Here is a 25,143-nt window from a genome sequence, read left to right on the forward strand (position 1 = left end):
TTCATAAGTTAAAATGTTGGCTTCTAAGTAGTGTTAATCCTGACTTGTTCTTTGCAGATGTAGTACAATCTTATGGTTAAGGAACTGGTAAAATGTTTCAACAACTGTTTTATCTTCTTTCTTCTTGTCTTTATTTCTTGTCCTGATAGATTCTTGATTCCTAAACCCACCACAAATCACCACACGCTTTCCCCCACCTGTATGTAAGGTCGTTCACGCTCTGTATTCGCTTTCCTCCCAGCCCCCAGGGTACTGTGAAGAATGACACCTTTACTCAAGACTAAAAAAAACTTGCAATACTCTCTCTGATTGGCCATGGGGAATTGAACCGCAGTTCAAAGTACCTGGTAACCTTCACATCCCATCTGTTTTATTGTTCTTTCAAACTAATTCTAAATCATAATCCTGAGGCTTCCAAACCTTAGTAATAATTAACTCCACTGTATTGACTCAAAGGATCTTAACCAATATTGGGCTTTAATAGAACTAATCTTTTTAGGCCTGAGCTGTTGCTGTTAAATAGAGCCATATGCTAGAGACAATAGCTTTTATTAAGACTAATCTTAAAAGCAAGCATCTTGCTTCACGTTATAGGTGTCATTGATACTGATATACTGTAAAGAATTGTATCAAGACATTTAGGGGATGACTGTTGTAGTTTTAAGAACTTTCCTATTGGTTTTTTTGTTTTTTTGTAAGAAAAGTCCATAAAGTGATATCTGAAAACCCCGTATGTTCTGCTAAAAGCAGGAGCTATGAAATACTGGTGGAAGCATATAGCATGTTCCTAGCTTCACTTTTTGCATCAAAGCATCTATGTCTTCTGTTTCATTGCATCTCTATCAAAGCCATTAAGTGTCTCCTGCTTTTACTACCTACTTTTGAAATTGTACTCTTCATCAGCTTCTTGTCTAGGGGAACAGTCACATTCTTGGTTTTGCAGTCCTTTAAATAGCAGAATTCACTGAGCATTGCTTGTCTTAAGACTCTCTCCCTTATTTCTTCATTTTGGAGGTAATGTAATCTTCACTGTAGTATCATTCTAAAGACAGAATTTAAAGCTAGATGTGTTTCGGTTTCCAAAATCACAAAATTCTGGTATTGGCATTTATATTTTTGGCACGTGCATACTCATTACCTAGCGTGTTTTGTCTCTAAACATAGTAACTATTCTAATACAATAAAAGCTGAAGGTTAAGAGAGCCATTTACTGATCCTTGGAATTCATCTGCATTGACAACTTATAAATAAGCAACTTAAGTTTTAAATTGGTGTCATGGAAATGTGTACTTTGGAATTTGGAAAAAAGCAACAATTTGTTGGTGTCCCAAAGTAATCTTAAAGTTGTAACACATCATCCCTCCCTAAATAACTGCTGTTTTTTTCCTTGCCGAGACTGGTCCTTTTGTAAGTATTCAGTCTTTTTCTATTCTGCTCAACATGGCTGTTACTGACTTTTGGTTCTTCAGAGTTGCTGGTGCAAGTAGGAACTCTATTCAGTGTATTTGTGTATTTTGCTTTTGGGCTTATGTGCCGGTCTGTGTATGGAAATATTAAAAGTATGTTGTAATATATGCAAATATAAGCAATTTTCTGTGATTGTTTCAGGTCCTAAATTATTGGATTACACTTACCATCCCAGTTTAGAACATAAATGTAAGAAAGATATTCTAATTGGCAGAATAAAAAACTCTGAAGATAAATCATGGAAAAAAATACGTCCCAGACCAACAAAGACACAGTATGTGGGACCATATTATATATGTAAAGGTACGTGTTACAGATAGTAAAATGGTAATGTCTGCACTCAAAGTAATATGGTTTAGCTTTTCTACAGTGAAGTACAGAGTGAGTTCTTATACTTGGTCGTGGGAGGTGGAGAAGGAAGTTCACTGGGTTGTTTATATTTTCCGAGGCTGTAATGGGAGCCGTATTTTGACCATTAATGGGATTATTTAGAGAACATGCACTGTATTTCCATACTGTTCTTCATGAATAACTTTGCTTCCTAGTGCTGGGCTATTATTATTAAAAAAAACCAACAAAAAAGAGCATTCTTGTTAGACTTCTGCAGCATGAGCCTCTACTTATGATATAAGCAAGGTGACTCCTGGATGAATTAACAGCTATGTTTCAGAAAAAGGTATTCTGAGTTCTCAGCATTGTTGCCTAGACCAGAGAAGGATAGTTGATGGAGGTGTGCTTCAGCCTTTCTGATTTCCCTCACATTTTCGTCAAGTCACTCAGAATAAGGTTTTTCTTCTGTCAGCAGGACTTCCGTGACCCTTTTACAACAGATGTAGCTTCTTTATTAAAAACATTTGAAATTCAGATAGTGGGTGTTTTAAGATGAATTTCCAATAAAAGTTGTGTAAAAGCAATGTCATATTCAATGTTACCATTCTAGATGTTGCTGCTGAAGAGGAATGCAGATATCCAGGTCATTGCACGTTTGCGTATTGCCAAGAGGAGATCGATGTGTGGACGCTGGAGCGCAAAGGAGCCTTCAGTCGAGAGGCTCTTTTTGGGGGAAATGGAAAGATCAACTTGACTGTGTCCCGACTTCTTCAAGAACATCATGGATTATTTATGTTTCTTTGTGAGGTGCTGCTTTATTTCTAATGACACAATAAAAATGATAATAGATAAGAAAATTACTTGGAAAGAAATGCTTTGGTTCATGCATGACTATTTTGTAAATTTTGAAATACATGTTCAGTAATCTGGCTAGTTTTAGATTAGAGAGTAGTTGAAGTCTTTAAAATCTTTAAGGTAAGGTATATTTTAAAATGTATAAAATACATACTTTATAATGACCTGGTTTTTGTATTTCAGAAATGTTTTGATCACAAACCGAGAATAATAAGCAAAAGGAACAAGGATAACTCATCTTCTTGTTCTCACCCTGCTATGCATGACTTTGAAGATAACAAGTATGTCTGAAATCCCATCTATTTACATTTCAAATTAAAAGCAAAGGTTTTGGGGCATTCTTTTTAATGCTGACTTTAATTTCTTACCTGTTGATTAACTTCTCTTCCTTGTTAACTGTTATGATTTGGCGGTATTGCTAAGACAAACTTACTGAACAAGGATTGTCTCATGTAACTAAATTGAAAGTGAACTATTTCTTTATCAGGGCATTCAAAAATGGTGGTATCCACCCTCATGTTTGAATCTTACTTGTTCTGGTGTCAGCTTTTCTATCTAGTGAGCTGCATTGATGTTAACAGATGTGTGCTGGTAAATTAATATAGGAATTCGTAAGTTTGCTCTTTGTTCAGTCTGTTTTGCTTATATTGCTGTAGTTTTAACTCAGCTGGTTAAGAACAGGTTTGCCTTAATTACAGTGTCTGAAATAGACTGTAGTCCTTATAAATTCAGTTGATAAAAAGTAGTGAGAGAAATGTTTATAATTATTCTTTGAAAGTTAACAAAGACTTCATAGTGGCAATGGTGTTATTTGGAGAATTAATAGACTTACATTTTTATATGATAGAAACATAAGTGGGAGCATTTTTAATCCTTTATTTGTCTTCCACTTCCCTATACTGAGGAAACACTACAGCTGTAAGAGCTAGGCTGCTACTGTGATGCATCAACTCTTTCTTTAATGGTGCTCTACAAAACAATAGTTACTTGCATTTGTAATTAGCTCAGGATATGCACTTGAAGGTGGACATGATACGCTTTCCCTCTTGGAAACCAGTGATCCAGTTGGATTGAATTCAGTAATGCTTTGCAGAAGAGAGACTTCTAGATTTCACAAGAGTACTGTTTTGTGATGTTGGTTTACTCAGCCTAGAAATAAATGATAATTAGATGCTACTTCCTTCTGGAAACTGTTTCCAAAACAGGTGCCTTGTCCACAGTCTGCGTGAAACTATGGTGAAATATTCCAAAATCCGTCCTTTTCAAGTTCGATGTCAGCTTGACCTGTGCAGACATGAGGTGCATTATGGCTGCTTACGAGAGGATAAATGCTTTTATGCTCACAGCCTGGTAGAGCTTAAAGTCTGGATAATGCAAAAGGAAACAGGTATGTTTGGTAAAATGCTCGCTTTACTCTTCACTGAAATGCCACTTCTTCCTTGTCTCAACCCCCTTCTGAAATCAGCAGTCTGGGACCAGTGCATTCACTTAGAATTTGCTGGAATCTTGCATACAGCGTATTCAATAAACAGTAATGTAAATACGATAAAGAATATTGAGTAGGCTACTAGCTATTCAAAATTAGCAAGTTTTTGAGAATAAAAAATGACAAAACTGCTCATTATTATCACATTATTTTTTCCTGAAGTACAACTAGGAGTCTTGAGCAGATTTAAATCTAACTCAAACTAGATTTGTTTTTATTTTTAAACCTTCAAAGTTTGGAAGATCTTGATCAAGTTTTTTTCCACCTTGAAATATTTTATTTATGCCATTGTTTCCCTCCATCTCCCAGTAAAAGATCAAATTTTTTTCACAGTTAAACCTTTCTTTTAGCTTGGTGCCATTCTGATATTCTTACATAGTGAGCCAGAAGACAAATCTTTCCAGTTTGCTCCTCTGTCTATCATTAGTGTATGCGAATTGTTTTTCTGTTCTTGCTTACACAGGACATTTAGGCTGCTTTTTGTTGATCTCACTTGTTTTGGTTGGATAACAAAACAAGTTTTGTTGGATAAAAAATCCTTCTTTGAGGATAACAAAGTTTACTACTTGCTTCTAGCTGACAGCTTTTGAACAATATGTCTCTCACAGTCCATTACTTGGTCATGAGTTCTAAGCAATTGAACTGTTAGTAGGAAGTGATTTTTACCGCATAATAGTTGCTCATTCTTTCTACCTTGCTCTGTATGACAGCAGTACTTTAGATATTAAGTAATCGTATTGGATCATTGTGGTGCATGAAGGAAAAAGGGAAACGTGGCAATCCCAATGTGTTACAGTCTTTCTGGCATTTTTGCCCCTTTATGTCTGAGATTTATCCTCACCTGTCCCTTCTTTGAAGAAGAGGTTCCTTGTTGCTTCAGCTTTCTATCTAGATTCTTGTATAGCTATACTGACATGAAATGTCATGCTGACCTGAAAACTTTGGAGCAAGAAAGTCAAATAGAGACAAGAGATGACTGTTTCTTTGCTGATTTCCTGTTCTGTCCCTCCTTGGAAGAGCCCTTAGAAGTTTCTGTGTCAAAGTAAAACAGTTATTTTCTTACCAGCTGCCCTACAAAGTCAAGGATAGCAAATACTTAACACTGTAATCTCTATTTGGAAGTAAGGGTTGGGGTCTCCAAGAAACTTGATTTGCCACAGAAGGCATATTTTGTATTTTATGATGTGTTCATGCTGCCCTCATGCTTTGCCAAAGTTACTTAAAGCTCAGTCTCTGCTCTTTGAATGAGGTTCCTGTTCTGAATGTAAGGTGCAGGAAATAAGGGAATGCTGCCTCAGGAAAGAATCGTTTTACCAACCCTCAAATTGAAACACAGATGACAGTCTGTATTTGTGTGGAATTACAGTATGTGTGAACACTGTATAGCTGCTATAGGAACCTTAGCCAAAGTATTTATAAGAATGTTTTGTGGGTTTCTTCTGAAGCAAAACCTAATTAACGGGGCTTGTTTACAATCTTTGTAGATAAGGCAGGGCCGATCCAGTGTCCGTCAGCTTGCCTTTTGGGTAGTTTTTCTGAGTGACATTACAGGTTTAGTACATTATGTTTAAATAAAGAAAGATGCACCTGAACTTATTTGAGCAATTTGTAATTTAAAAAAACTTTTATGTTTGCTTTTCAGTGTGATGACATATAAATATTTCTGTTTTGAAGGCCCATATGTGTGTGTATGATGTAAATGTATATCTGCACCCACGCGTGAGTGTTTGTATATGTATACAATATATAGAAAGAAAAATAGATAAAAGCTTTGGGGCTTCAGAAGTATTCCAGTTTGAGCATGTCTGCAATGCTACAACAGTCATAAGCGCTCAAGAACTTTTCCCCTTCCTTTACAGGTATTTCACATGATGCTATTGTTCAAGAATCAAAGAAGTACTGGCAGAACATGGAAGCTAGTGCACATGGATCACAGGTATTTTTGGTTTTCCATTAAACTAATTCTACAGTGACTTTAGTGATTGTTCTTTTTGTATGACTGCGTATAATGTAGCTTACCTTAGATATTACTTTTTAATGCTCTCTTCAAATAATCTCTTAGTAGGCTTTCTTTGGCTCACTCCATTTACAGTAGAATGCCTGCTTTGCTTCTGTGCAATTCTTTTTTGCTTTGTTTATTCCATCATAGGCAGAACATAAAACCTAAATATAACTTTAAAGTCAGCTGCCATAGGGCAATAAATTATCTTTTCAAAATGTAGGACTTTTATGTGTTTAGTTTGTATATATTATCACAACTTCTGGGTTGTGAAATCAGAAATAAGTTAAATAAAAAGGCATGTGTTAAGAAATGTCTAGTTTGAAATTACAAGCTGAACTATTACAGTGTAACATCTGCTTCCGGACATGTGTTGTAAACTTTTATCGTAGGGGGTAATTCATAATTATGTATGGATTTCTTTGCAGATACAAAATACCTTTCATTGTTGTTGTTATTTTTTTGGCTTAAGATCCTTGGGAACCAAATGAAATATGGATCACTTAATTTGAAAATGAAATTTGTTTGTGGTCAGTGCTGGAGAAATGGTCAAGTTAATGAGCCAGACAGAAACAAAAAGTACTGTAGTGCAAAGGCAAGACACCCGTAAGTAAGACAACATAGTGAAAATACTACATCAGCCAGTTTAATCCTCCATTGGGAGACCTTGTTACTGCTTGGGAAGGAGTCATACGAGGAATTTAAAAAACATATTGAAGCAGAACACTGTCATCTCATTGTAGTATGTTAATAATTGCCAGTGAGAAACACTGGTGGCTCATTGGGGTGGTGGTTGGGGATTTTTTGTGTTGGGTTTTTTAATTATCACTTATGCAGTTATGGTAAAGTTTCAGTAGAATTCAGTTAAATTAAGAAAAAAGCTTTATAAAGAACCTTACTGGGCTTTTGTAGTTCTGCTTCTGTGTACACATTTATGTATTTTTTAATAGTATTTTCTGGTTTTTAGATGGACCAAAGATCGCCGTGTGGTGCTAGTAATGTCTAATGAACGTAAAAAGTGGATGACCATTCGTCCTCTTCCGGCAAAGAAACAAGTGCCTCTGCAATTTGATGTATGTTAATCTAAAACTAACATTTTAGTTTAGAAAATAGGCTAACTGGAAAATACTAGTTGTTGGGCTGGTTTCATCAGCTCTGCAGAAATTCCCATTGGCTGGGAATTAGTTTATAGTTGGTGGGAACATGTTTATAGTGTTTATACAGAGTTTCAGCCTTAGAAAAGCACTGATCTCACTGTTATTACTGAAGTCCCTTCTCAGTGGAAGTTATAAGTTCTTAACTATTTCCAGTAAATATTTCAGAAATAGTTTAAACATATCTATAGACTGGTAATCTGGTAGGAGGCAAAAAGCAGTCACAGTGGTTGCTTCCAGCAGTTTGCTTTTTCTGACTACAATGTATGAGGTTTTTATAAAATAAATATGATTTTATTTTTCATGATGTAAATGGCTGATTGGGAGGGAAAACACTAGCCAAGACTGAACTTCCCCCCCCCCCCCCATTTTTTACTGTCATCTGTTTTATTTTATATTCGTAAGGATATATTTTTTAATTCATGTTACAGTTGTGCAATCATATTGCTTCGGGCAAGAAATGTCAGTATGATGGAAACTGCTCATTTGCTCACAGTCCTGAGGAGAGAGAGATGTGGACCTATATGAAGGAGAACAGCAGTAAGTGGAAGAGTAAATCTGAAACCTTGTAAATCTAATTGTTCTGCTTTTCATTCTTGTTCCTCAATTACTTTTTAATCCACTTTCTTTCACTGTCTTTTGTAATAAGCCTTGCAGCTGCCTTTTTTTTTTTTTTTTTTTTTTTTTTTAAATTTGAATAGAGCCAGACTGGGTATTCAAAACCAGTATTAAATAAAAATTTTATATATATATATATATATATATATATTACATTATATATTTGTTGCTTTTGTGGTTTTTAACAATAGTTTGTATAATTTTTTTTAGATGTCTTAGAAATAGTATATTGATCCATGCAGCAATATTGTTTGGTGTTGCCGTGTGCACAAACTAGGATTCTGCTGATAACGTGGGGGCAAGCTATTAGCAGAAGAATTTCCCCTCCTCAGTGCATTCACTGTAAATTACTACTCACTTTCAGTTGTTGACTTGTAACCCATTAGAATGTTACTGGGGAGATAAAGCAAAAACTTGGAAGTAATAAATGACATAAATTATATTACCATGGTCTGCAAAAGAGCAGACTGAATTTACCAAAAGCTGTAGTACACTTTATATTAGTACTTTAAAATTTAGGTATTGCTACACAGCAGCACAGTTGTTATTCAGTAGCACAGTTGTTACCCGTACTTTGGGTGCCTGTTCAGAAGTGTGCAACATCTTACTTTCCCTTAGATAGGCAGCAATGGGTCTTGGTAAGTAGCCAGAGACTGGTATTTCTCTAAGCTCTTACCTCTGCACTGTGTAACTGTCTACATTGTGTCCTTCCTTTTTGATTCTTACAACAGGTGGGGACTGAATTATGCTTGCAAACTCAGTCATTTATCTAGTATTCACAAACTCTTGCCTCAATTGCTAATTACTTATTTTAGCTTCTGCTCTCATTAGTTCAAGACTTGGAGCAGTTGTATGACATATGGCTAAAAAGTCAAAAACCAGAAAAGGGAGATGATACAGCTGCTCAGGCAAACAAAGAGAATGGGAAGCAAATTCACATGCCGACTGACTATGCTGAAGTTACAGTAAGTAATCATAAGTATAATTCTAAATTCAAACGTGGAGTTTTTGTTGTGTCACATCCCCCCCAGTCAGTAACGTGTGTTGTTGCCCTTATTTTCTTGGTGCTTCCTTAGATCATAGGTAGTTACTCTAATTGCAGACTTTTAACTGACACTGTAAAGCACTTCTGAATCCTCTACAGCCAGTGGAGATCATAAACTTCAGGTGATTGTTTAAAGAACTACATCTGTTAGGTTAACAACAACTTACAGACCAACATAAAGCAAACATTCAAAATGTATTAGGAGCAGTTCTGTGCTTACAGTATTGAATTCTCAATGTTTTGTTTTCAAATTCGCTGTAAAACAGGTGGATTTTCACTGTTGGATGTGTGGGAAGAACTGTAATAGTGAGAAGCAATGGCAGGGTCACATTTCTTCTGAAAAGCATAAAGAGAAGGTTTTCCACACCGAGGACGATCAAAACTGCTGGCAGTATCGCTTTCCAACCGGAAATTTTAGCATTTGTGATAGGTATGTGGCTTTTAAGGTGTCAAAAATGCTGAAAAATGACAGTTTGTAGTGTAAATAATTAAGGTGGTTATTAGTTTTGACAGATATTTCTAGTATTTCTTGCTTTGCATAAATCTTTGAACAAGAAATGAAGTAATTAACAGTATTTTAACACATGCTGTTAGAACTCAGGGAGTGACAATGTGCCCAATTGTGGAACCAAATTAATGCTTATGTGATGTTAAGCTAGTTTATTGCAGCTGTGTGAAATATTGTTGGTATTATTAAACGTTAAGTTAAGCATCTGGGTATTAATTTCCTGGGGAACATAAGAACAGTACCTAGCTGGATGTGATATTGGAGCTTTAAGGCAAGTAGAAATTTTGTTAGCATCAAAACAAATTTGAGTATTTGTTACTGAAAGTCATTTATGAACATGTGGAAGAGAACTTCCAAGACCTGTTGGTCTTCCCCAGTATTGGTTGTATGTTTTGCTGGTCCCTTTAATTCTTCAATACAGCCTGTTTATCTGACTGCAGTCAAAAATGTATTGAAAGTTCTTTCCACTGCTGGTATCTTTTTGAAAGGCTAAAAACTTTAGAATTTGCATTCTGGAGTTAAAGATTCAATTTGCTGGTATGGATACCTTTGTTACTCTGTTTCAAGTTAAAGATTTTGAATGCCTTAGAGATCTTGAGAAATTACACAGCATATAAAGCAAGTTATTTTTTCTTTGCAGCCTTTGCATGGAAGCTTATATGCCCCCTTTACTAAATTTTTAAGTAACATCCTAAAAGTATTTGATGTTTTGAACACTGACAGACCTCATGTAGACTTATATAAAGTGAATACAAACTGGCATGCTTTGAACAAAAATACTAGGATAAAATAGATTCTTAAGCCATACTGAGTACTTAAAATCCAAATTTAGTTAACAAAAACTAATGAATTAGTTGGATTTTTTAACAATAGTAGTGCTTTAGTTTAGTGAGTTAAATGATAATGTATTCGTTTACCTGATAATTTAACCTGATGAAATTAAAGGTATCACTCATTAAATGACTCAGTGAAGTAGGAACACGAAGAACAGAAAGGAGAGAGCCATCTCTTGTTCTCTGTAAATACTTGCCAGCTGGGAAAGAAAAATGTAATCAAATGCTAAACAGTTAGTATTATCTTACTTAAAAAGTAAATACTCTTCCAATATTTTATTTTTATCCTTAATGTCATTGCGTATTTGAGAAGCATGACCAGAAGAAAATACCTAAATACAATAGCAGTCGTGATAATTCTGTGAAAACACTATTTGAAATCTGTCTTAACAGATATATGGCTGGTACTTGTACTGAAGGAAACAACTGTAAATTTGCCCATGGAAATGCTGAACTCCATGAATGGGAAGAACGAAGACAAGTTTTAAGAATGAAGCTCAGCAAAGCAAGGAAAGATCACTTGATTGCTCCCAGTGATAATGACTTTGGAAAATATAGTTTTTTGTTTAAAGATTTAAACTAATACTGAGATGACACATACATGTTATCAGCTGGAAGCATAAACCAGAAAATTTGACAATAATCAAAAGCATGTGACAGAAAAGCTGCAGGTTTTCTGCTTTTATTGGCATATATTGTTCCTCCTGAACAGCAAAATATAGTAGATTTAGGGGGATTGAGCAGACCTGTCTGTGCTCTCATGAAACAGAGTGGTGATTAAAAAAATCTGAAGTATTACGCGCTTACTCACCTTCTGTTGGACAGAAAGTTAGGAAATAGAAGGGGGGGGAAGAGAGGTCATAATCTAGGAAGCCCCCTAGTATCAGTCCTTCAGTTGAAAAACTTTAAGGTATCAAGGTATTGCAAAACTGTGTGTTATGGACTAAGAAGAAAATGATGGATCAAAATTCTTCAGATCTTTTAATGGAGAGGATTTGTTTAAAACAAAGTTTGCTACTTATCTATATGTAGGTTGCTAAAAAGGATTTTTCTTATTAAAGATTTTAAACAAAATAACCATTTAACTACAGTATATGTTGAATGGGTATTTTTTCTCTATTTGTATGTTTCAATATAATTTACTGAAAAAGGATCTTGGGAAGAAAAAAAACGAAGTAGTTAAAATTCTGTTTATTGGTCTTTGCTGTTTAAATGATGATTTTGAAAGATTACACTTGTATGTCAGTATTGTGTACTATTGTATGGACTAATGTTGCCTGTAATAAAGAGAACTTTACACAAAGCTGTTTTCTGCATGTAGCCTCTCAGGATTGAGATTTTGTAAAAACAAACTAACAATTATTTCATTATTAGCAAAAGCTTGAGCACCTGTAGCTAAAAATTTACTGAGTTGGTGTTTGTGTTTCCAGCTTCTTGTTTGCAGTTTTCTGTACTGTCATTAGCTCATTGCATCAGTAAAGTAACAAGAATGGCCAACTCACTTGTGGAGACACAATTTTGGAGCTATGTGGTGCTGGGACATGTTTTCAGCCTTTTGACGTGGGCATGAAGCACCCCCACCTCAGCTGCAAAGTGAATGGGACGTTAGATGGCATTTCCTGCAACCCATAGGAAAGGAAAAACCATGCATGGGCTGAGGTGCTTTCCGCCTGACAAGCCTTTTGGCTTTACAGTAGCCAGAGCTTTTGTTGTGTTTTGGCTTCTCTGCAGATTGTGCTTTCAGCTTGCTTTGTGTGATGACTTCATGCCCTTTTTAATTTCCTTTTTCCCCTAAACCAAGCTTTATTTAGTCATTCAAAATAGCTGAAGCTAGTTTTCTTCTTTTCCACATACTTCTCCCTCTTAATAGTACTTTTTCTGTTAATGGCTGACCTTATATAATTAGAAGAGCTTTAAGAATGACTTCAGTAGTTTGAATGTAGTCAATGGCCACGTATTGTGTATGTAAAAAGTGTTGAACCAAAGTTCAGTGATACTCATGCAGAGAATGAGCCTGGAGGCCGTGTCCCATTCACTTCACAAAATAAAAGCACAACAGTTACGGGAACACCACCTTATGCTTCAGCCAGAGCAAGGGGGATGTGGAAGAAATTGTTCCGTCCCGGCAAGGCTGAAGGCCATTTGACTATGATGTACAGTGTGCATACAGGAGTAGCTTGGTGCTTGACATACCACCTGCTGCAGTGCTAGTTTTTTACATTGTTTGTAATGAACTGAGCTTGAAATAGAGTATTATGGACAGTTATTTCTGTGACAAAACCTGATTGTATCGTGTGCCTTTCCGAATTGTTTTCTCAATTTTATGCTTTCACTGTTTAATGTAAGTGCTCTGTAAATTACTGGAAGTAATTCTAGAGAAAACTAAACATGAAATCCTTGTTCCATATGGACGGTGTGAGATCTTTAATGACTGCGTTGTGGGGCTGTCGGGGGGGAACCTGCCGCGGCTGGGGGCTCGCTCCTCGCAGGAGTTACTGGGGAATTACCTCCTCCTCACTGATTCCGGCGACGGGAATTGTAACTGCCCTGCTGTCCTGGGTTCAGCTATAGCAGTCATTTTTCTCCTGCTTAGTAGCTGGTGCAGTGCTGTGTTTTTTAACTTTCAGCCTGGGAACAACGCTGATAACACCGATGTTTTTAGTTGTTGCTAAGTAATGTTTATTCCAACCAAGGACTTTCTCAGTCTCATGCTTTGCCAGGGAGGAGGGGAAGCCGGGAGGAAGCAGAGACAGGACACCTGACCCAAACTAGCCAAAGGGGTATTCCATACCACAGCACGTCATGCCCAGTATATAAACCGGGGGGAGTTACCCGGAAGGCCCAGATCACTGCTCGCGTCGGGCTGGGTATCGGTCGGCGGGTGGTGAGCAATTGTATCCTCTCCCCTTGTTATTTCACTAATCGTTATTATCATTGGTGGTAGCAGTAGTGGTTTTGTGTTATACCTTAGTTGCGGGACTGCTCTTATCTCAACCCGTGGGAGTTACATTCTTCCCATTCTCCTCCCCATCCCTCCGGGAGCGGGGGGAGGAAGAAAGGGGGGGGGGGGAAGTGAGCGAGCGGCTGTGTGGTTCTGAGTTACCGGCTGGGCTCAAACCACGACAGTTCTTTTTGACGCCCAACGTGGGGCTCGAAAGGTTGAGATAACGACAGATCTGACCAGAGTGTGTTTAATCATATTTGTGATAAGCATTCATTGTTACTACTCGTCACAATGGTGATTATTTGGCTCTCAGACGTGTTGCGCTTGATCTCAGAGTTTCAGCATGTTGTACCTTACTTACAGCCACTATTTGCTGTTTTAGTGTTTATCGGCTGGGGGGCCTGGGCTAAGGTTCTTGTTTCACTGTACTTCATGGTAATGACTTGTAATACAATAGACTCATTGATCATGAAACTGGTCTGGTTTGTGCTTCCAGCGTGGCCATCACCACTATACATTGGGAGGTATATAATGAAATATTTTAGCAATTGCATATCTTTTTTTTTCTCCTCGGGGGGTAAACTTACGAAGGAAGCATTCTCTTTCACCCCCCGTTCCCCCACCAGCCTATTTGCAACAGCAATTGAGAGTTCTGAAGGTTTTAGATGGCCTTTGAGTACCCTTGAAACCTGCCTGCTGATTGTGCTGGGGATCAGCATGTTGGCAAACATACGGAGTGTGTTTTACCCACGGCCATCCCGTCGTAGGAACATCCTATTTCGTTTAATGTCAAAAATTCAGCAGTATCAGGTTCGAATCTGGTCTAGGGTTAGACGACGATATAGGAGGACCACCAAGAGATTTTCCCTGAGGCTGGACAGTTATGAGTGGCAGGGTGTGTGGGATAGTATGGGCAAGTACCTAGGCCAGTGGGCCCCTCCAGTGCTTTGGAACTTCACCACTGAACAAGTGCAACATCCGGAAAAACTAGTAAAACACTTAAACGAGGTGTGCTGTCGTCCTGGTTATACCAGAGAGGGACAAATTTTGGCAACGTGCTGGGGCTTGGCCTATGCCTACAGAGCCCTGCTCAACACTATCCAGCACCTTCAAAGGGAAAAAAATGTCTCTGGATCTGATGGCAAAGCAACAGACAACGCAGCTATGCCAACTACAAGCACAGCAGCTACTCAGACCCTGACCACAACAGTCAACACAGCTACTCCAAGTACAGCAGCTACATCAACCCCAGTGACAAGCACAACAGCTACTCAAACCCTGACCACAACAGACAACGCAACTACTCCAAATACAGCAGTTACACCAACCCCAGTGACAAGCACAACAGCTACTCAAACCCCGACAGCAACAGACAATGTGGCTACTCCAAGCACCGCAGCCACACCAACCCCAGTGACAAGCACAGTAGCTACTCAAACCCCGACAGCAACAGACAATATAGCTACTCCAAGCACCACAGCTACACCAACCCCAGTGACATGCACAGTAGCTATTCAAACCTCGACAGCAACAGACAATATGGCTACTCCAAGCACTGCAGCTACACCAACCCCAGTGACAAGCACAGTAGCTACTCAAACCCCGACAGCAACAGATAATGCAGCTGTTGGTGTTACTCAACTCCCAAGCACAACAGCTGCACCAACCCCAGCAATAGACATTGCAACCACTCCAATCCTAGTGGCAGACACTGCAGCCACTCCAACCACAGTGACAAACACTGCAGCTAAACCAAATGTCCAGTTTGTGACAATGTCTGTTGCCCCTGTAAGCAAAAGCAAACGAAAGGCACAAAGAGCAACCCGCGAAGCGAAGAAAGATGAAGACCCAGTGCCATTACTATATGCAACAGCACCTGAACAAGAGTTACTACTACGTGGGTCAGAGGAAGAGGAAGAAGAAGAAGAGGTCACTTCTCGACCCCGGACCTCAACCGAACTGCGGAATATGCGAAAAGATTTCACCCGTCTTCCAGGGGAGCACATTGTCACCTGGTTGCTCCAGTGCTGGGACAATGGGGCCGACGGTCATGAACTAGAAGGTAGGGAAGCCAAGCAGCTGGGATCACTTGCTAAGGAAGGAGGAATTGACAAAGCGATTGCAAGAGAGAAGCGAGCCCTCAGTCTTTGGAGGCGGCTCCTGGCAGCTGTGAAGGAAAGGTTTCCCTACAAAGACGATATTACGAATCGCTCAGCCAACTGGACCACGATAGAGAAAGGCATCCAGTCCCTGAGGGAATCAGCCATTATAGAGATGATCTATCGTAGGCCGGATTCCAGGAACACATCCGTAGACCCAGATGAAGTCGAATGTACACAACCCATGTGGCGGAAACTTACACGGAGTGCGCCATCATCATATGCCCACACATTGGCATCAATGACCTGGAATGACGGAGTATCACCAACAGTGGATTTCCTGATTCGTCAACTCCGAGAGTTCGAAGACAATCTCACCCCTTCCATCATTTCAGCTGTGGAAAAACTGTCCCACGAGTTCAAACAATTGAGAGACGATTTATCCGATCTATCCAGCTCCCCACGCGTACCAACCCATGTCTCAGCTATTAACAGAAGGCGCCCTACTGCTCGAGAAAGAAAATATACGAGGTACACGCCACGGGCCACCCTATGGTTTTACCTGCGGGATCATGGAGAAGACATGAGAAAGTGGGATGGAAAACCTACTTCAGCTCTGGAGCAACGGGTGCGTGAACTGAAGAGGAGAACAATGGTCAAGGATGATCCTCCCAGGAAAGCTGCTGCTCCAGTCTCTGGCGAGCAGTTTCCCAGATGGAGCGAAAGAGCTGATTTTACTCCAGCTCCTGTGATAAGGAATACTAATCCCTTTCTACAAGACAGAAGTGGAGAATTTTGTGATCACTATTAGAGGGGCCCTGCCTCCAGCCAGGTGGAGGAGAGGGATAATCGGGTTTACTGGACTGTGTGGATCAGATGGCCTGGCACATCAGTCCCACAGAAGTATAAGGCTCTAGTAGATACCAGTGCACAGTGTACTCTGATGCCATCAAGGTATCAAGGGGTGAAACCCATTTCTATTTCTGGAGTGACAGGAGGATCCCAAGCGTTAACTATGCTGGAAGCTGAAATCAGCCTGACTGGGAGGAAGTGGCAAAAGCACCCCATTGTAACTGGTCCAGGGGCTCCATGCATCCTTGGCATAGACTATCTCAGGAGAGGGTATTTCAAAGACCCAAAAGGGTATAGATGGGCTTTTGGTATCGCTGCCTTGGAGACAGAGGAAATTAAGCAGCTGTCCACCTTACCTGGTCTCTCAGAGGATCCTTCTGTTGTGGGGTTGCTGAAGGTCGAAGAACAAGAAGTGCCAATTGCGACCACAACAGTGCACCGGCGGCAATATCGCACCAACCGAGACTCCTTGATTCCCATCCATAAGCTGATCCGCAGACTGGAGAGCCAAGGAGTGATCAGCAGGACCCGCTCACCCTTTAATAGCCCCATATGGCCAGTGCAAAAGTCTAATGGAGAGTGGAGATTAACAGTAGACTATCGTGGCCTGAACGAAGTCACTCCACCATTGAGTGCTGCCGTACCGGACATGTTAGAACTTCAGTATGAACTGGAGTCAAAGGCAGCCAAGTGGTATGCCACAATTGACATTGCCAATGCATTTTTCTCAATCCCTTTGGCAGCAGAATGCAGGCCACAGTTTGCTTTCACTTGGAGGGGCGTCCAGTACACTTGGAGCCGACTGCCCCAGGGGTGGAAACACAGCCCTACCATCTGCCATGGATTGATCCAGACTGCACTGGAACAGGGGCAAGCTCCAGAACACCTGCAATACATTGATGACATCATCGTGTGGGGTGATACAGCGGAAGAAGTTTTTGAGAAAGGGAGGAAAATAATCCAAATCCTGCTGAAGGCCGGTTTTGCCATAAAACGGAATAAGGTCAAGGGACCTGCACAGGAGATTCAATTTTTGGGAATAAAATGGCAAGATGGACGCCGCCAGATCCCCACAGACGTGATCAACAAGATAACAGCAATGTCTCCACCAACTAACAAGAAAGAAACACAAGCTTTCTTAGGTGTTGTGGGGTTCTGGAGAATGCACATCCCAAATTACAGTCTGATTGTAAGCCCTCTCTACCACGTGACCCGGAAGAAGAATGATTTCAAATGGGGCCCTGAGCAACAACAAGCCTTTGAACAAATCAAACGAGAAATAGTTCATGCAGTAGCCCTTGGACCAGTACGGGCCGGGCCAGATGTGAAAAATGTGCTCTATACCGCAGCTGGGGAGAATGGTCCTACCTGGAGCCTCTGGCAGAAAGCTCCAGGGGAGACTCGAGGTCGACCCCTTGGCTTTTGGAGTCGGGGATATAAAGGATCCGAGGCCAGCTACACTCCCACTGAAAAAGAGATACTGGCAGCCTATGAAGGGGTTCGAGCTGCCTCAGAAGTGATTGGAACTGAAGCGCAGCTCCTCCTGGCACCCCGGTTGCCTGTGCTGGGCTGGATGTTCAAAGGCAGGGTCTCCTCTACACATCATGCAACTGATGCTACATGGAGTAAGTGGGCTGCACTAATTACACAACGAGCTCGAATAGGAAATCCCAGTCGTCCAGGAATTCTAGAAGTCATCATGGACTGGCCAGAGGGCAAAGATTTTGGGATGTCACCAGAAGAGGAGGTGACGCGTGTTGAAGAGGCCCCACCATATAATGAACTGTCAGAGAGTGAAAAGCAATATGCCTTGTTTACTGATGGGTCCTGCCGTATTGTGGGAAAGCATCGGAGATGGAAGGCAGCTGTGTGGAGTCCCCTGCGACAAGTTGCAGAAACTGCTGAGGGAGAGGGTGAATCGAGTCAATTTGCAGAGGTGAAAGCCATCCAGCTGGCCTTGGACATTGCTGAACGAGAAAAGTGGCCAGTACTTTATCTCTATACTGACTCATGGATGGTGGCAAATGCCCTGTGGGGGTGGTTGCAGCAATGGAAGCAGAGCAACTGCCAACGCAGAAGTAAACCCATCTGGGCTGCTGCATTGTGGCAAGATATCGCTGCTCGGGTGCAGAACCTGGTGGTGAAGGTACGCCATGTAGATGCTCATGTACCCAAGAGTCGGGCCACTGAGGAACACCAGAATAACCAGCAAGTGGATAAAGCTGCTAAGATTAAAGTGGCTCAGATGGACTTGGATTGGCAACATAAGGGTGAATTATTTTTAGCCCGGTGGGCCCATGACACCTCAGGCCATCAAGGCAGAGATGCAACATATAGATGGGCTCGTGATCGAGGGGTGGACTTAACGATGGACACTATTGCCCAGGTTATTCACGAATGTGAAACATGTGCTGCAATTAAGCAAGCCAAGCGGTTAAAGCCTCTCTGATATGGAGGACGATGGCTGAAGTACAAATATGGGGAGGCCTGGCAGATTGACTATATCACACTCCCACCAACCCGCCAGGGCAAGCGCTATGTGCTTACCATGGTGGAAGCAACCACCGGCTGGCTGGAAACATACGCTGTGTCCCATGCCACTGCCCGGAACACTATCCTGGGCCTTGAGAAACAAGTCTTGTGGCGACACGGCACCCCAGAGAGAATTGAGTCAGACAATGGGACTCATTTCCGGAACAACCTCATAGACACTTGGGCCAAAGAGCATGGCATTGAGTGGGTATACCACATCCCCTACCATGCACCAGCCTCTGGGAAAATCGAACGGTCCAATGGGCTGTTAAAAACTACACTGAGAGCAATGGGTGGTGGGACTTTCAAACACTGGGATACACATTTACCAAAAGCCACCTGGTTGGTCAACAGTAGGGGATCTGCCAACAGGGCTGGCCCAGCCCAATCAGAACTTTTACGTACTGTAGAGGGGGATAAAGTTCCTGTGGTGCACATAAAGAATTTGTTGGGGAAGACAGTCTGGGTTATTCCTGCTTCAGGTAAAGGCAAACCCACTCGTGGGGTTGCTTTTGCTCAGGGACCTGGATATACTTGGTGGGTAATGCGGGAAGATGGGGAAGTCCGATGTGTACCTCAAGGGGATTTGATTTTGGGGGAAAACAGCCAATGAACTCAATTGTACGCTGTTGCCTGCTCTATAACACTTTTATAGCCCACCAGCTAGATATCTTCAGGTCACCAGCCATTGACCCTGACTTCCCTCCGATCATCACCTCAACAAAGAATGAATTTTGAGGAAACCAGACGAGCTCAGCAGTGACCAGATGAGTTTGGCGGTATCATCAGCAGGCAACAACCCAACACTATGTACCGTCCCTCCTGCCCTGAAAGACTATTACAAGAGATGGAGCCTGACATCATGGACTGGATGAGTTCAGCAATTTTACAGGGATTGGTCCATGGACTAGGGAACGATATCTTTCTCTGTGTGTGGGTGTGGGTGTATATATATGTGTATATATGGGACAGGGGTGATGGTGTGCTGAGAGATGTGGGATCTGAGCATGACGTGAATGGTATGGAATAAGGGGTGGATACCGTCCTGGGTTCAGCTATAGCAGTCATTTTTCTCCTGCTTAGTAGCTGGTGCAGTGCTGTGTTTTTTAACTTTCAGCCTGGGAACAACGCTGATAACACCGATGTTTTTAGTTGTTGCTAAGTAATGTTTATTCCAACCAAGGACTTTCTCAGTCTCATGCTTTGCCAGGGAGGAGGGGAAGCCGGGAGGAAGCAGAGACAGGACACCTGACCCAAACTAGCCAAAGGGGTATTCCATACCACAGCACGTCATGCCCAGTATATAAACCGGGGGGAGTTACCCGGAAGGCCCAGATCACTGCTCGCGTCGGGCTGGGTATCGGTCGGCGGGTGGTGAGCAATTGTATCCTCTCCCCTTGTTATTTCACTAATCGCTATTATCATTGGTGGTAGCAGTAGTGGTTTTGTGTTATACCTTAGTTGCGGGACTGCTCTTATCTCAACCCGTGGGAGTTACATTCTTCCCATTCTCCTCCCCATCCCTCCGGGAGCGGGGGGAGGAAGAAAGGGGGGGGGGGGGAAGTGAGCGAGCGGCTGTGTGGTTCTGAGTTACCGGCTGGGCTCAAACCACGACACCTGCACACATAGCAGGGGGCCATCGAGGGAATTCTTAACACGCTTTTCCCGAGGCTGCGGGGCGAGCGACACCCGGCGGCCTCACGGTGCTCGCAGCGGCGCCTCGACGGGTCCCGTCAGCCGCCGCGGTTCGCGCCCCAGCCCCCCCTGGCCCGGCCATACCCGGCCGCGTGTGCGCCTGCTCGGGGCGGTGCGACGTGGCGGCGACGGGTTCGCCGGCGGAGGGTCCCGCCCCGGCGCGGCTGACAGGCGGGCGGTAGGGAGACGTGTGCGAGCGGGAGCGGCCGGGCGGCTCGCAGCCGTCCCCCCCTCGGCCGGGCCGATGTCGTTATGCGGCGACTCCGGCCCTGCGGCTGTCCCGCGGCTGCGGCCTCGCGCCGCCCAGATGGCGCGGCGGCCCGAGCTGCTATGCGGCGCCGCCATCCTGCTGGGCTGCGCCTTCCTCGTCGCCCTCAAAGTCACCTGCAGGTAACGGTGGCGGGGCGGGGGGCAGGTGGTGCGTGCGCGGAGGCCTGGGGCAGACCTGCCCGCGGGGGTCCGGCGCTTGGGCCGGTGGCCGGGCCGGAGTCCTGCCGGGGCGCGGCCCCTTGAGCCTGGTGTAGCCGCGCTCCCCCCCGCGCTCCGTGGTCGGGCTGTGTGAGGCGGCGCGCACGGCCGTTCCGCGGTGGGTGACTGACAGGCGGTCCCCATGGCAACGGCGGCCGTGAGCCTGTCGTGGGGGGCGCGGGGCCTGGTGACCCGCGCAGGGCCGGGGCACGCCCCGCTCCCCGCGTTCGTGCGCGGCGGGGGGAAGCGGCGGCGTTGTCAGGACACGTCTGCCTCAGCGGGGTGTCGGGGTGTGGCGGTAGGTACGCGGGCGCACGGGCACCCGAGGGACGGGTGCGTTGTAGAGGAAGATGTTTGTCCTCCTCTCCAGAGAATTAGTCGTACCTCGCCTGTACCTCACGAGGACTGAGGAGGCACAGGGCTGAAACCCTTCCCTCAGTGCTCAGCCGGCTGTGTCGGTGTGGGGGTACCAAGTGCGGGGAAGTGGCACTTGTTAGTGCCAGCGCCCCGTTACCTGCGCCTGCTTCACACAGAAAGATGTTTTGTTGTTGTTTGAGATTTTTTCCCCCCACAATACCTTGGTGCCACTCTTGGGAGCTGCCACTTTGTTCATTGCGGAAGTCTTGTGATTGCTGTTTGCTGACAGCAAACAACTCTGTACGGAGCCTGGCGGGGTATGTAGCTGGTGCGCAGGCAGGGTTGGCCATGGGCAGCAGGCACGTGAGTGTTCTGCATGGGGCAGCACGGTCCTGGAGCCTGAACTGGGATCTGAATGTTCCGGATGGGTTTTAGGTGAAGGTCACCGTTATATGCTTCAAGTCATACTGTGTTAGTGTGAGAATGTTTACTGTGTTTGGGGTTTAATTTGAGGAGTGGGAGATGGCTACAAGGATCTGATTACTTCCCTGTTCTGCAGAATCTGACAAATTTTTATTCTGAGAAACACTTGATTCACAGGTAATGCTTCTGAAAAGTACTAAGGCTGCCTTGTCTCCCCTGTCCACAGAGGATGTATTATTTGAATTTTAAATCTATGGTGGAGTTGCTCTGTGGGCAGCAGTGCCTCTCTGTTCGTAGAATCACGGAATAGGGTTGGAAAGGACCTTAAGATCATCTAGTTCCAACTCCCCTGCCATGGGCAGGGACACCTCACACTAGACCTTGTCACCCAAGCCCTGTCCAACCTGGCCTGGAACACTGCTAGGGACGGGGAAGCTACAGCTTCTCTGGGCAACCTTTGCCAGTGCCTCACCACCCTCATAGGGAAGAACTTCTTCCTTATATCTGATCTGAATTTTCCTTGTTTCAGTTTAAACCCATTCCCTTTTGGCCTATTGCTACCATCCCTGATGAGGAGTCCCTCTCTTGGGGGGGAGATGCCTACAAGGCATCCTTGTAGGCCCCCTTCAGATACTGGAAGGCTGCTATTGAGGTCTCCATGCAGCCTTCTCTTCAGCAGTCTGTCTCTCGCAGTGACCTCATAGAGGAAAGTGTAAATCTCTTGCTATATTACTGAATGTATGATGAAGGGTTAATCACCTCCTGTTTTACTGTCTGTTACTAAAATTTTTATTTTCTTTTCCACACTTACATTGAAGCTTCTGTTTTCTTCCTGCCGTCCTTTACTTAAAACCCTCATGTTCCTTTCGTTTTAGTGCTAGCTGTGTTTGAAACCTCACAAATGGAATGTGCTTGGTGTGTGCTTCTTGCCACCCTGTACTCTGTACAGGATGTTTGATTAAAGGGGTTTGGCTTTTCAGATTGTAGTTAAATGGAGAAACATATCAGAAAAATAACCCCTGTTCTGTTGCTGTCAGAAATGTAGAAAGTTCAAGTGTAAAAATTTGGAGGATGGTTAGTTGCACATGTTAACTGTGACTACGGTACATAGTTTCTCACCGCACATCATTGCGGTTTGCAAGTCTTCAGTGCCAGAGTACAGTTACTACCACTATGCTTGCAACCTGTAACTTTTGAGCCTGATAGGTAAAAAGTATGGAAAGGGAAAATTCCTTTACTACAAGGCAATCTGTTAGTGGAGTTTGAGGTATTGCAGGTTTATAGTGGCTCAAGAAATAGCCAAATGAAGCGTAATGTGTACTGTTATGAAAAGCCTGTGGTTTAGAACCTGAATTGTTTTGTGGCATTATGTCTCTCGAGGCAGCGCCACTCTAAGGGCCTTGCAGTCAAAGGGGCTCATCCTACCTGCACTTGCATGTGTTTTCCTTTATTACCTGGTTGTTCGGTGGAAATGAGTTCTTTATAGGCTCTGTGCAGCAGGTAAACACAATCAGTGTTTTAATAAACAGTATGTAATTATTATCTTTGTATAATTGTTTATTATGTAATCCTCAGTTTATACTTGTACAATTTTTAGGGGTTCAGAGTACTGTTCTCTTTGTAAACCTGGGCATCGTGTAAAGTACTCTGTTGTGCATTTGGTATTACAGAGTTATGTGTGGTATTCACTACTGAGGAAATCAGCTTAAGAAGCTATTAAGGTAGCTATTGATTTTTTGTGGGTTTTTTTTTTTTTAAAACTGCTGGATCTCTTTTTCATATTTGAAGGTAGCCATATAGTTCCTGGCTCATTCATGTCATGGACCTTCTGTTGATCTGGTTTACACTTCCTTGCAATTTGGAGCCAATTTCATATCTCATTTTTAAGGCTTACACTGTAACAACCAATTGACAGCTTTCTGTTTAATTCAGTGGAGGAAGCAGAGGTTTTAAACATATTTAGGCTGTCCATTTTCATTAAGGAAGAGTCATTCTAGTTAATGTCTCTGCAGAAGTATGTGTTAGTGTGAGATCAACACTGCGCTGCTGTATTTTGCTTTCTGCAGCTGATGGGGGTGTGTGCTGACCTGTGAGTTAGAGCTGTCGTGCACCACTGTTGGGGCCTGTCCAGCTGGCAGTTAGAAACCACAGGAAGAAGCAGGCAGTTTGGACAGGCACAGAGTGGAGGAATGGGAAGGAACCAGAGGTGTTGGTTGTGAGGTGACATGAGAACCTAAGGGTTGGGGAAGGAGGTGCTGGGTTGCTGACGGAGAGGGGAGAAGGGAAGGAGCAAAGCTAGAAATCTACAGAAGAAAACTAGATTTTTGGCCATGTGTGTGAAAACATAGTTTTGTGAATAGTGGAATTAATGAATTGCAAACATGAGGAACCAGTTAATATTTTCAGAATTCTGGACTTTGAAGCAAATAGTCTTTTATGGGTGAGTTAAGAATTTCCATAACTTTTAGAAAACGTACTGGGAGTCATTCTTAAATGTTGAGCTTTAAGTGTATGCTTAATTACCTGGAAATGAGAGAAGAGCTGTGCTTTTGTAGGTCTGTATTGTAAAAACAAAGGTACTTCTTAAAAACGAGAATGATTGTCAAGTTTGAAAATGTGGCAGTGTTGTTAGGAGATTGCTTAATGTAGGAGTTTGACAGTGGAGCTCAATAATTTCTATCATTGTTTCAAAATTGTAACCTAAGAAGGATCAAATATCAGGTCAAAAATTTTTTCGCATTAGATTTTTATTGTATTTCAGGGTACAGGAATGCACAGTGTTTCATAAAATCCCCTGTCCGATAAGGAACTATTGCAAACTAGAGCATTACAGTGGTGCTCTGTATCACCTATCTTGCCCTGGTGTAAATAAAGCTAGTGGAAAATTTTGGAATTCAGAGAATATAAAAAAGCAAATATGATCATCAACTTGTATTTAAGGCAGTTTATACCATACCATAACAACTTCCAAATGCCTTGGAAATGTGGAGTTCTGGATTGTTTGATTGCTGATTTGATAGAAAATGGTTTCCTGAATATTTGCTTTATGTTCTTGGTATTGCTGGCTAAACAAATTTCTCTTAAGAAACTTAACCTGTCACAGTCTCTTTAAATCAAGACTCTTATTTGTTGATACTGTCCTTACATTGAAGAAGAAATGTGCCCTGAGCAGTTTGCCGTCCCTGCTCTCATCAGTAAAATAAACCAAGACACATTTACATATTTTTTTCCAAATACAGTGTAAAATAAATGTAAAATACTTTAAAGCAAAGTGTAAGGCAGGGTAATAGTGTCTGTTTATATACACATCACATCACAAAACTTTATGACCAGTGTCTCTTCTTTTATCAGGGTGCTGTTACCTAAAGTACAAGTGTTAAAAGAGGATGAGGCCAGGGAAGAAATCCAAAGAAATCACTCTTCCTGGTAATTTTATGCTCTATAGCAACCAGCAGTAAGAGTGTGAGCTAACATACCC

At 42.4% G+C, this 25,143-nt stretch overlaps 2 protein-coding genes across 12 annotated transcripts in view; both read left to right on the forward strand.

Annotated features, from left to right (window-relative positions):
- ZC3H7A (zinc finger CCCH-type containing 7A) overlaps nt 1-12,702 on the forward strand; it is a 29,824-nt gene extending 17,122 nt beyond the window's left edge. For 2 of the 4 annotated variants that reach the window (XM_030482365.1, XM_030482366.1), the window contains 11 exons: nt 1,609-1,770; nt 2,408-2,604; nt 2,836-2,933; nt 3,858-4,039; nt 5,998-6,074; nt 6,610-6,743; nt 7,105-7,210; nt 7,723-7,831; nt 8,741-8,874; nt 9,221-9,384; nt 10,689-12,702. In XM_030482365.1, coding sequence (XP_030338225.1) covers nt 1,609-1,770; nt 2,408-2,604; nt 2,836-2,933; nt 3,858-4,039; nt 5,998-6,074; nt 6,610-6,743; nt 7,105-7,210; nt 7,723-7,831; nt 8,741-8,874; nt 9,221-9,384; nt 10,689-10,878 — 1,553 coding nt within the window. In that variant the 3' untranslated portion in view covers nt 10,879-12,702. Of the gene's footprint in view, nt 1-1,608; nt 1,771-2,407; nt 2,605-2,835; nt 2,934-3,857; nt 4,040-5,997; nt 6,075-6,609; nt 6,744-7,104; nt 7,211-7,722; nt 7,832-8,724; nt 8,875-9,220; nt 9,385-10,688 lie in introns of all 4 variants that reach the window. The other 2 variants (XR_003990902.1, XR_003990903.1) reach the window with 2 other exon arrangements.
- Nucleotides 12,703-20,077: 7,375 nt separating this feature from the next.
- Nucleotides 20,078-25,143, forward strand: part of TXNDC11 (thioredoxin domain containing 11) — a 39,514-nt gene continuing 34,448 nt past the window's right edge. The window contains exon 1 of one of the 8 annotated variants that reach the window (XM_030482372.1): nt 20,078-20,096. Coding sequence is in view for 3 of the 8 variants with exons in the window: in XM_030482367.1 (XP_030338227.1) it covers nt 20,662-20,807 (146 nt within the window). In the remaining 5 variants the exon portion in view is untranslated. Of the gene's footprint in view, nt 20,097-20,583; nt 20,808-21,001; nt 21,184-21,430; nt 21,843-23,179; nt 24,106-24,184; nt 25,092-25,143 lie in introns of those variants that run through there. The other 7 variants (XM_030482373.1, XM_030482367.1, XM_030482374.1 and 4 more) reach the window with 7 other exon arrangements.

The sequence above is a fragment of the Strigops habroptila genome, chromosome 4 (assembly GCF_004027225.2).
Source record: "Strigops habroptila isolate Jane chromosome 4, bStrHab1.2.pri, whole genome shotgun sequence".
NCBI lineage: Eukaryota > Metazoa > Chordata > Aves > Psittaciformes > Psittacidae > Strigops > Strigops habroptila.